The sequence below is a fragment of the Pungitius pungitius genome, chromosome 6, assembly GCF_949316345.1.
Source record: "Pungitius pungitius chromosome 6, fPunPun2.1, whole genome shotgun sequence".
Taxonomy (NCBI): Eukaryota; Metazoa; Chordata; class Actinopteri; order Perciformes; family Gasterosteidae; genus Pungitius; species Pungitius pungitius.
In genome coordinates, this window is record NC_084905.1 from 18,589,132 (window position 1) to 18,601,514 (window position 12,383).

Consider the following 12,383-nt stretch of genomic DNA (forward strand, 5'->3'; position numbering starts at 1 on the left):
ACTGTTGGGCAGATTAAACGAACAATTTCAACAAGTTGCTTTGCGCTCTGGTGACTGTGATGAGTCTGTTTTTCTTTCATATTCGAACTAATGGAGAAATTGAAATTAAAAAGTCTAATAGCTCATTTAAATAAGTGTTAGTTGCAGCACTGGTTCACTTACGTCCAGTGTGAGAAGCTACAAACAGGAGTTTTGCCATTCGATTATCCGCCGCTAATCGATGGAGTCAAAGGAAGCGGGTTGGAATCAAAGCTGAAAGAGATAATTCACAAGCCAAAGGATGAAGGGGAGGGGAAATGGGAAGGCAGAGCCGCAGCAGAGGAGGCCGTTTGACGTGTTGGGATGCGTCCAGTCGGTCAGTAAGCCGAGGCCGATGCAGCAGACAGCATCACATCCAGCGCTGGGGGGGTCGTGGGACGCCAGCCATTGCAGAGTCCATGTGGCTCCGACTGGCCTGCATGGCCTCCACCGTCTTCTCTGGTCCGACGCCCATTGCTATTAGACACACACGCACACACACACACACACACACACACACAGACATGAGCAGCCCCAGCCATGCAGCGACGCGACAACAGCTAATGAAGCGTGGCAGGGAGCTAGCTAGCGAACTAGCCTGTCTGGCTTCGCTGCCTCCGTCCTTCCCACCATGCCACCGCGCCCCTCTTACATCTGGAGAGAAGCACACGTGATGACTTCGACTTTCTCCGAGGGCACCTCTTACTTTGTATTTGGATTCTCATTTCCATTCGGGGCAGGCGGAGAAGGAGACGTCTTGATGCGTGACTTTGAGGCCTCACAGGTTTTTTTTTAATGTGCATACGGGTGCGTGTGTTTGGAAACGCTTAACAGGTCCTAAACAGGTCCGACCTGACTGCGTAGCGCAAAGTTGTGTCGCTACGTTCCCACAGAGGAAGCCTGGGAAATTCCACCCCGCTCAACGAAATCCTACGTGTTTAATCAGTAATAAGAATCACTGACTCAAGCCTCCAGCCGCCAGGAACAAGACACCCCCACCAGTGGTGTGTCGAACCCGATCGCCACGGCGATACCCCTGAGGAGCGGGTCATGTCATCCGAACCCAGGATCACCATCTAGCGCCAGAGTGTTTCGGGGGGAAGGTTGTGGAGTCAGCGAGTATTGTGTAGGGTCAAAGGTCAGGTCAAGAAAACCATTCCAACGCAGGGTGATGCTGGTAAAGGCGGCGCTTTGAGCTAAATGCTAACCGGCTAGATGCCTTATGATGATGATGTCACAAAACAGTCACCAGCAGAACATTTGTTTTTGCATTTAAAGAGCCTTTTGTATTTTATTTTTTGCACAACATTCCCTGTGATATTACCTTTGATATTAGTTTGGTGTTGATCCTTAATTTTACCAGCACTGCATTCCACATTGAGCAGATTAACTCTCAAACTTTTATTTGGGTAAAAATATATTAATTTTGCAATCGGATCCACATGTCATCCAGTGCTTTTCATTTTGTCAGGTTTGGTTTTCTAAGGTTTCAGACTTGTTTACACGTACAGCATTCCATTCTTTCCTGTGCTGCTAACACTTTTCTTTTATCTCAGAGAGATCTGCCTCTCCTTCTGACTTTATTCTTTCTCTCCTCTGGTCTTGAACTTCCACACCTCTGGTGTGTCTTCTGTTGGAACCCGTCATGCAGTACTTTTCTGTTGTTCATCAACTGTTGCTATAGAATTTCTATCTCTGACTATTCGGTTACACGACCCATCTCTCTTTCCTTCCCTTTTCCTTTCCTTGCTGGTGTGTTGTTAAACTGTGCACCATCATTGCTTTTGAGAAACTATTTCAACAATGCTAATAATAGACTTTATTTCCATTATGCAACCTTGTTGAACTGATGGCCTGTTGAAGGAAAAAACATCCTCCTTTTAGGTTCCGGATATCACTATGTTATGCCTTTAGCTGCACTGAGCTGTAGTCAGCATGCTCCTCTATTTTACAGCTATCCGCCGTCAGCATAATAGTCTTTAGTGCTACGACGCTGAGTAAGTTGTAATTGACTGAAGCACGGAAATGGTGGAAGAATTTTTAAAGAAGTAGGAGAGGGAATACGGAAGGAAGGAGACGTGCAGGAGAACATTGCGTGGCACACGGAGGCTAGCCAAAGAAGAGAGTCAACCCCCTCACAGTGGCTGAGAAAACAAGATTAAGAATCTACGAGGAGGAAGAAACGCTGCCTTGAAAGACCAAGATTGAGCCGCACAGAGCAGAGAACAGGAAAGGACAGCGGAAGCCTCTGGAGAGAGAGAGCTGCTGCAGACGGCTGCAGAGCCTCGGACGGACGCAAAGATTAAAAAGCAGGAGGCGGAGAGCGGGGAGGGAAAGTGAGGGAAGATGTAGGGAGAAGACAGATGGCTCTCTGCAGACTTGCGCAGGGTGTCGGGTAATGCTAGGTCACCGGGGGACTAATCTCCATCGATGCTGCAGCGCTGAAGCAGTGGAATGATAATGGCCTGTTTTCCCGTGTGTGTGTGTGTGTGTGTGAGCCATGTGTTTGTCGCTGCATCTTTGAAGCTACCACTTGTTTGGTCCCCTTTTGCATCCTGCCACAGTCACACACACACACACACTCATGCACGTGCCCATGCTTGCGCACATAACCCCTCATCTACGCCTCCTGCCCCGTCCGTATGACTGAGTCACTCATCTGCTGCATAACTGGGAACAGTATTGGTCTGTTGTGACTGAGAACAATGTTCGGCTGTCTGCTGTTGTCTCTTCCTGCAGCTCGGTCATGGGGGGGGGGGGCAAAGTTTGGGGCTGGTGGGGGGGGGGGGTTCTTGAGCCAGATTGTCAACATGCCAACTCACCCAGACATCTAGTGTTGAAACCCGTAAAGCGTCCGATACGCCGCAGCTGTGAGCGTGTGTGTGTGTGTGTGTGTGTGTGTGTGTGTGTGTGTGTGTGCCTCCCCGTTGGCGCAGGCTCACACTGCAGAGGAGGGTGCATGTAGCGATCGTGATGTGCGGCGCACTCCGACCCGTTATCTGGAGAAAGAGAGGGACGTGCAGGTATGAGAGAAACTGATAATGAACTGTGTTTGTGGCCACAACGTATGTTCCTTATACGTCTTAAATAGGAACAAAGTCACTGCCACTACAATGCCAGGGCTGGAATGATTTGTCACTTTAGTGGATTGTCAGATCAGGAAACAATGATTTGCAATGTTTTCACAGCCATCGCTGCCTAAAAATAAATTCACATATTTCCCTTATTGTCTTTTAATCAGTAGTTAATTACGTAACTTAATAGAACACATGCTCTAACTGTGTTGAGTCGATGGATTATGATAATTGTCTAAATCCCTCATGATTTCATTTAATATATATTCAACTCAACACATGGCACCGCGATGGAGGGGGGCAGGAGTTGGGTCCCTGCTAATCGCAGCTGGAGCTGATGAATCCATTAATGCCAACAGCGAACCTTTCCTGGTGAATATCACATCCAAGCGGCTGTTAGTGTTGTATTTAGTCCAGTGTGAAAAGGGGCTCTTTTTCCTTACATTCAAGTGAAGAGTTTCTCGGGTCACTTGTAGGTTCGCGTTAGTTGGCTGAACGCCGATGGTTTTCAGTGGTGAGACTGGCTGCTACTGGGACGACCCCCGCGGGTCATTATTTTTAATCAGCGCCACTTTCCACCACGTGCTTCGCCGACCCTTCTGCAGGTTGTCGTGGAACTGAGAGCAACCTTTTCTACTGCGTTTTTTTTTAATCGCAATACTCAAAGCTCACACTCCGGACCGAGTGGCATTTTAATGAGCCGGCATTCAGATCACATCCCAACATATTTCCGGGAACAGCGTTTAATTGACACGGGTCTGTTCCCAGTGCTCCGAGAGTATTTTAAGTAACGCTCAAGCGGGTGCAGACCCTTTTGGGTGGTGCGATGCACGTGTGTGCACGACATCGATTAGACACAGATGTGCAGCGTGCGTGTGTGCGTTTTTGTGCCTTTTCACACCGGCGCGCTCCAAACCGGGCCCTGAGGAAGGGCTCCTTTCGCGGGTGGGTGTCGGGAGAGCCCCACCACGTGACCTCAGCTGGAATTCGAGGCGGCGTTGGCCTCGTCCCTCCTCCGTCTACCAGCCGCGAGAGCGGGAGCTTCTGCGCGCCGTCCTCTTGTCTTCTTGTCCTCTTGTCCTGTTGTCCGTCCGCCCTGTCCTTCCCTGTCCATGGAGTTAAGCCCACGTCGCGCCACCAAGAAGAAATGGGGCCTGGCTTTGTGCGTGCTCCGCCTGCGCCACAGGGCCCTCCGCTACAGGTAGAAGGGGGGAAAAGAACGAGGGCGATAACGTGTGAAAGGAGTGCTGGAATGACAAGGACCAGGGTGGGGTGTGTCTTATTGTTTTAAGCAGGAGGGATGGATGTGTTTTCTTTACAATACAAATAATGTCATCGGGTTTCGTACTGTTGGTTGGACGAAAACAAACATTTGAAGGAAATGGGGGTTTTTTCTCACTATTTTTGGACATTTAATAGACAAATTGATTAATCAACTGCAGTCCTATAATGTTATGAGTCAAGATTTCAGCCTGTGCAGGATATGTCTCGGACTTAATCCGTTGACTTGAGAAGAAAAAAGGCAAACTTTTTGTTAATTGTATTTTGAGGCTGAATTGAGTTTGTTTACAGAGTTGAATAAATGTGTGGAAAAATGGGTTCATAAACAGTTCAACCACTCTTCACAAATGCTAATGCTTTTTCAAAGCATACAGTGCGAGCTTTTTGCATCGCTGCATTACTTTTGAGTATCGCAGTCAAGTTGTGTTTTCTATTTGCATTCTTGCAGCGAATGAAGCTTTCACACCAGCTTTCAGTCACTACTGCCTGAAACCAAAAAGAAAGAGTGAAGTGAAGACGTTTCCTCTGACTGACGGTTCCACATTGCATCTCAGTGTACTGCTGAAGCGCAGCATTGCATACACACAGTATATATATAGGTCTCATTAATGGTGACCTCGTCTTTGATTGGCAGTGATTTAATGATTTAGAGCCTGCCTCTGAAAGCTAATAACGTGATGTTACTTTCCAGAAGGATTATTGCCACCTTTTGCTAGCGATGAGGCCTCTTGGGAGTGTTGAGCAGTGCAAATAATTAAACCAGCAAGTGCACCGTTCTTCCATAAGTTCAAATAAGTTCCATGTTTGCTGAGTTAATGCCATTAGTCCGTCTTCTTTCTGACAGTCGCAATTGATTTAGAGAAAAAACAGGACAGCCTAACAGTTTAATTCACCCTTTTCTTAAGTAGATCTATTGTAGGAATTTGTAAAAGTACGACCCCACTTCAAGCATCCAAACCATCCCGTCATGCAGTGCTCTGATCCTCTCTGTTGACGGAATCTCTGCCATCCCTTCAACACAGAGCAGCCATTCACGGCATTCTGCATTTATGCATTCCAGTGACGTCAGCCAGCCACAGAGCCTGGCATTACGGAGGTCACATCCGCCCACACTCAAGTCACGGCCGGCGAGATTCACAAGAAGCCAATGCTCCTGTGTGTGTGAAGTGCTAATGCGCACACACAGGAAAAACGTGAACGTGTCTTCTCTTCTCTGCGTGATGGGTTCTGCACCCGTGCTTCGTGGCCCAGATTTAAGGGTAAAAAAAAAACGCATCCAGCAGACACCCGGCAGCTCCAAGTGTTCAAAGAGGCGTCGTCGGATGAGCGATGGCTCTCTGTGCGACAGACACACACAGGAAAAACATGAATATTTCCTCAGTGTGCATGGTATGTTGTATGTGTATGCGATGCATTATATACCTAACTGTAGAGTTCAGTCGATGCGGCGTAGGGGGGTGGGGGGGACTGTGATCCAGGATTTAGCCACCGCTGTGGCTAAATCCTGGATCACAGTTATGATTTTAGTCAATTAGCTGATGCGTCTCCATAGAGACATAGAAAGTGTTTGTGAGGAACCAGGTCCTTCACAGAATGCGTGGCTGTTGTAAAAATGCATTCAATTGCATTGTGTACAGTTTGCAGTGTTGTCTCCCTGGCTGGAGCGCCTTAGTTATGTATCCGTGTTATTGATCCCTGAGAGGAAATTCAATTGTCACATTAGCTCAGGGAGCCGGAGGTAGATTATGCAAACGGACAATCCGGATCTCGACATGAGAATAGCTACCAAATAGAAACAAAAATAGAAATAGAAACATAGAAACATAAATAAGCGGTGTTATTAGCTTATCTAATAATTGTAATACTTTTCTATTGATCTTCGCTCTGAGGAACTCTACTGTCTTCTCCTTAATGGTAGCACTAGTAGATTTCGCAATCATGGAGAAAAATATCAGTCTCTATCTGCCAGAATTGCAATTTAATCGCTTCACAATGTTTAATTAATCTTTCTAATCGGCCTCTGTACTCATCTGCATTTCACTCGTTGATTTCGTCCAGTCATTTAGGAATCACCAAAGGACACTCGGAGGAGGCCACCCCACATTCTAAACTTCCACTGCACAACATTTCAGTCTAACGTTCCTGCTCGTTTTGGTGTGATTCAATGCGATAAAAAAAAAAAAGGTCGGGATTACAGGTAATGTTTTAAACCTTCTAAAAACAAAACCCGCTGGAATTGCCTCGCGCGGTGCAGAGAAGCGGCTGTTAGCTGGACCCGGTGGCGCGCTCACGTGCACCAAAGCCCGCGGTGGCTGGGCCAGCTTTGACCACGAAGCACAGAGAAGATGGGATTAAAGTGACTCCATTCTCCTCTTTATCTACAGCAAATCCTTGTTTGCTGCCATCTGGATATTATGGATGCTGCGGTTATCTTTTGGAGAACTTAAAAGTCAACCTTAGGTTTGGTACAGACGGTTTTTCATATATATATATATATATATACAGTATATATATATACACACAACTAAATGAGGGACTAAATGTTCACAAACATTGGGATATATGGTAAGCTCATCAGATCTCTGTGGTCTGCTCCTAATCTCCCTTTTAGGCCAGCGGCTAGAAGCTACATTAGCTGCTAGTAACATGACACGGCTGTAAAATCTCTTCATGTGTGTAGTGTTGGTGATGTTGCCGTGGAAGGCATGGAATAAAAAAAAAAAGATGGTGCACATCCGGGTTCTGCGGCCAGTCCAAGAACGCGAGGCACTGCGGCCGACGCCGCCTGGTCCCTCTCTTGCCTCGTTGATGATCCACGGTGTAAGCTGAGGAAAGTCCTCCTCAAGTTCAAATACTCACTGAAGCAAGAGCCTGTTTCCCAAGAGCCCCCCCCCCCCCACTCACACTGTGTGACATTCCACATCGCAAAAATGTATTAAAATGACGGCTAACGGTTTGAAAACAGGATCCTGCTGTGGCATGGCGGGCAGACAGAGGTCACGTGGGGGCAGCGCAGTCAAAGACCAGGCTGCATCACTAGAGGAAAACCCCCCCCACCCCCCCCACCCCCGAGTCAGTCAGGGGAAGGGTCCGCGGGAACGCTGGAGCCCAGCCGAAGGACACCCCGCGCGGTCTAGAAACCCACGCCGCGACGCCGAGAGAGCGGAGGACGGGCGCTCTTGTTGCTATGGAGTAACTGTTACCGTGGTGATGACGAGAGCATGTTTGAGGATGAGTCATCGAGTTTGAACTCCTGAGCGGGTCAACTGTTCTGTCGGGCTCCTTGGCGGCCGGAGACGTGTCAGCAACACACAACGCTGCGTGTTTTTTTTTTTTGCCAATGGCATCGTGGTAAAAGGCAGGCGGAGGACATTTTTTGTTCAAATTAAGAAGAATTTGGATAAATTGTGTTTCAAATAACAAAAGAACAAACAAAAGATTAGATCAATTAAATTATTGTAGAGAAGCAAGAAGTCTTTAAGATGTTTTCTATTATTTAAAATAATGTATTTTATAAGAAAGAAACTAAGAAAAACACCATTTACTACTTTCGTAGCCGTTTTATCAAGTGATAAAAATGAATTAAAGTGTGGACGCTATAGTGATGACCGTTTTATGAATATTTTTACTAATCGGTCTTGGGAGTGAAAGCAGTGTAGTTTTATTAATTAACATGAATAAAAAATATCGCCAGCCTTGTCCTTTTAAACATTGTCATGATGACATTTGATTCTGCCAACTGTGGGCACAGACGTGTATTCACACCAACATGAATCCTTATTTTGAGGGTAGATCTACAAGTTGCACCTTGACAGGTGAGGAATTTTTTTGAGCAGAAATTGCTTTTTTTTCTCGTTTTTTCAATCCTGTCCACAAACTTCAGCTCAAATTTGCATTTCCACTGCAGCCATGATGAACCTTTGCAGGTGACACAACTGGTTTTCAGGTGTGAAATTTGGAGCCGTGACATTCTGCTCTTGTAATTAGCAACACGTCACACCTTTCCAGCCCGTTTAGCCACAGATGCTTTTTTTTTTTACGGGGCGTGCGAGTGTTCGCATCCGTCGTCGCGCTGCCACTCGAGGTGAAGGTGCATAAGCATGCTGTCCTCACGCAGGACAGGATGTTGAAGGACAGAAGGCACATTGTGCAGAAATGAACCATAGTGTCCTGTTTTGAGTGAACGAAGTGTCACGGTTTGGTTCTGCTTCCTGTTTTATTTTGTAGTCTTATGTCTCTTGTGTCCCTGGGTTAGCTTCACTTCCTGCCCTGCCTGTGATTGCCTGATTGTTTCCACCTGGTGGATTGGACACAATCACCTGCACTTCCCTAGTGTTTTTAAGCCCTGTGTGCCTGTTGTCCCCTGTCGCGTCATTGTCTCTGTCAGTCTGCATGTCGTTGGTGCACGTTTCAGTTTTTTTGGAATAAAGAGCACCTTTTTGGAAACCTGAAGACCCTGCGTCTGAGTTCACCGCGGACAACAGGCACACAGGGCTTAAATACGCTAGGGAGGTGCAGGTGATTGGACACAGGTGGAAACAATCAGGCAATCACAGGACAAGGCAGGAAGTGAAGTTCACCCAGAGACACAAGAGACATGAGACTACAAAATAAAACAGGAAGCAGAACCAAACCGTGACACAAAGCCTCCATGAGGTCAGAAGACGGTCCGTGCTTCTCTCCCTCTGCCTGGAGGGCGAGGGGATCGCAAACGTGCACAAACGCACACTTGCCGAGCCCAGCCTTTAAGGGCCTTTAGAGTTGTTTGGGAGCCTTTTTTTTCGGGTGCCAACAAAAAGGTGTCGGTGTGGCTCCTTCACCAGCGGCAGCGGTGCGGGGATTTCTTTCTCTTTCTCGAGGTGGTGGTGTTTCTGTGAGTGACTGATCGTGGTGAAACGTTGCCCAGGAGACGGAGGCAGGCTACACCATGAACTGACACCGCACGGGGGTGTCTCCGCCCGTCCTCCCGGCAGATTTTGCCTTTCGCACGGCGTTCTCCCGTAAGCCGGCGTTAATGATCTTTGACTTTTTGGAAATGGTTCAAATGAAGTCTTAAGTTACACGAATGGCGGGGTGTACACACACACACACACACACACACAGTTGCTACAGTGCATTTAGGCCACGTAGAAGCACCCACTTAAATTTGGACCAATCATTTTTGCTCCTTTTAGCCAGAAGAGAAAGCATTGAAGCATACTTTTGAAACTCTTGAAACGCTGGTTGTGCTTGTTTGGCCTGCAGGGATCACCTGCTCCTGTGGAGGATACTAAACAAGGACACTTACAGATGTGTTACAGATGCTATTGTGTAGCCCGCTGTAGCACTAACTGTTGTTATTTAGAAGGTGATCAGCGCGAAACCAAGACTCAACAAGACCTCAACCTGTTTCCCCCCCGACTGATTTAAGGTCTACACACACCCCCGTAACAGGCGCCGCTCGCTTTGTTTTGTATGTTTTCCTTCCTGATTACGTCCATGCTGTTATTTGTTTTCCCCCCTCTCTCTCTCTCTCTCTCTCTCATGTATGCTGCCTGTTTTCACTGCTCTCTGCGTTTCATATCTCCCTCTCTGTATTTCTCTTTATATTTTATGTCTCTCACCAGTATCATTCTACTATTTCATCATGTGCCGGCCTCTTGGGTTGTTCCCTTTGTCTGACCTGACCTGATCCTCTATCTTTCTCTTTCTGGATTTGCTTCATCTCTACTTCTTCTTTCCCTCTCTTCACCCTCTCCTTTCCTGTTTTCTTCTGCCACCTTCCTCCTTCCCTTCCTTCCTTCCTTCCTTCCATCCTCTCTCCGTCTGTCTGTCTTTCAGGCTGTGGCGTCTTTGCTATCTTAATGTTTTCGCTGCTCGGCTCCGTTCCAGAAAGTTATGGGAGGCTAAGTGTTCGTACAGCCGATGGCGAGATGAGCCTTGTAGACGTGATGTACGACACTCTACGTGACTGCTTTGGTAACGAAGCAACATCCTGCTGCAAGGACACATGCCCTCTACTGCATGTGTGTTGTGTGTGTGTCTGTGTGTGTGTGTGTGTGTTTTAAAAACAACAATGAAATCTCAATGCCAAGTTATCTGCATTGGAAGAAGGAACCAATGTGTGTGTGTGTGTGTGTGTGTGTGTGTGTGTGTGTGTGTGTGTGTGTGTGTGAGTCGGTGTGCGTGTCCTGGCCTTGCCACAGTTGAATCTTGGATTTTTTTTTTTCCTCCCTCCATTCCTCTCTCTGCAGTTGCCATGGCAATGCACCAAGAGGCTCCATCATGTGTCTGAGCCTGTGACGGCTCACAAGCACTAGCTTTGTGTGTTTATATTTTTTACTTCTTGATTTAGCGCTTGGTCACGTTGTCGGTACCCCGAGGTGACGCTGAAAGAGGAGTGTTTTTTTTTTTTTCTTCGGCTTGTTTGTCTTAATTAAAGTCTTTTGGAACACGGCGTTTTCTTGAGGTGAAGATTTAATTGAGTCATGATAAGGAAACTGTCAATCAACCTCTCGTATTGGGCTTGTGACCCTTTGGGGCGTCCCGTCCTTCAGGCTCTGAAGGACAAACGGTAATGAAGGGTGGGCGAATCGGGCAAAACTGGATTGCCAAGCGTGGAATCGGGTTACGTAAACCGCGGCGTTGTGCTTTGCAGTGTCACGGGCGCGTGCCTTAAAAAAAAAAACTCGGTTGCAAATAGCCGTGCGTGCCCCCCCACCCCCCTCACCCCCCCCCCTGCTTGATCAATCACTGTGCATCAACCTGGATAAATGCCCACAGAGAAAGAGTCCGCCTATTTCTAGTTTTCTCTCTCATGGGCTCAGTTCCATTTCAGACCAGGAAAGGGAAGTGGAACGAGGCTGGTAACGGAGAGGACTGACCCGGCACATCCACCATGTCTGATCAACCCTTCAGTCAGCGTTTGCTTCAGTGAATGTAGGGCCTGTGTCCGACCTGTTTGGGTTTCACCCGACCAAGAAGTGGTTGTATGAAGCAAAACAGCTTCTGGTAGTGATGTACTTTGTCTTCTCGGAATCTGACTTTTTGTAGCAGCCGCCCTCCATTCTTTTCGACTACTGACGCTCATGTAGTCCTTTTTCTTTCCCCTTTTTTTTTTTTTGTATATTTGCTCCAAACACGTTTATTCCAAATGTCACTTCCTGGGCCTTTTCTTTCTCCTCACCAACCACCCGTCGTGATTTAAAGAAGCCGACGTAAAAAGCGCTCACGACCTCTCCGGGATGAATCACCAGCGGAGGACGCCAGTAGAGCAACAACGTTTCGTTTAGAACAGGAGTGATGGGCGCTCAGAGCTCAGTGTACAGTCGCGCCCGCTGTGAGTCGCGGCAGGTCGCAGCCTGTAAAAGAGCGAGGCCGGTGGGCTAACCTTCATCCCGCCGTTTGTGTCCACAGGCCTGAGACCCAGCAGAAAGCCCCGGCGAGCGCCCCTCCTCCTCCCCCGCCGCCCCCTCCGCCTCCCCCCGAGCCGGCGGGGCCCCCGGAGCCGGAGGAGGAGATCCTGGGCTCCGACGATGAGGAGCAGGAGGACCCCGCCGACTACTGCAAAGGTCAGAGCGTAGTTGTACATATCCGTTTGTGCCTTTTTTTTACTCAGAAATTGCTCAATTGACCAAGTTTTGTGTTCAATAAAATACACCTACAACAAATACAACCCTGGCAAGCAGGACTTCTCTCTCTGCCAGCTCTGCAGCAACAACAAAGAGGACGTTCATGTCTCCACGTTGAAGCATTACAAACAATTACTGGAATTTTGTTGTTGTTGTTGTTGTTGTTGTTGAATCATGAAATGTGTCCTTTGTACACAAGCAACAAGCATTTTGTAGTTTGTATAATAAAGTGGGAATTACCCAATTATAATTTCATTTTAATTATACTGGACCAAATGTTAGTGATGCACATACGGATATCAAGTCAAGGTTTTGTGGTTTCAAACAGTTATTGATTTGTTGCCACACTAACAGACGCTTAATAGATGAAGAAAAGCTACACTGCGAGGCCACCTCATCA

At 47.4% G+C, this 12,383-nt stretch overlaps 1 protein-coding gene across 5 annotated transcripts in view; it reads left to right on the plus strand.

Annotated features, from left to right (window-relative positions):
- srpk2 (SRSF protein kinase 2) overlaps positions 1-12,383 on the plus strand; it is a 42,438-nt gene that overhangs the window by 15,846 nt on the left and 14,209 nt on the right. For all 5 annotated transcript variants that reach the window (XM_062563032.1, XM_037450911.2, XM_037450912.2 and 2 more), the window contains one exon: positions 11,769-11,923. In XM_062563032.1, coding sequence (XP_062419016.1) covers positions 11,769-11,923 — 155 coding nt within the window. The remainder of the gene's footprint in view (positions 1-11,768; positions 11,924-12,383) is intronic.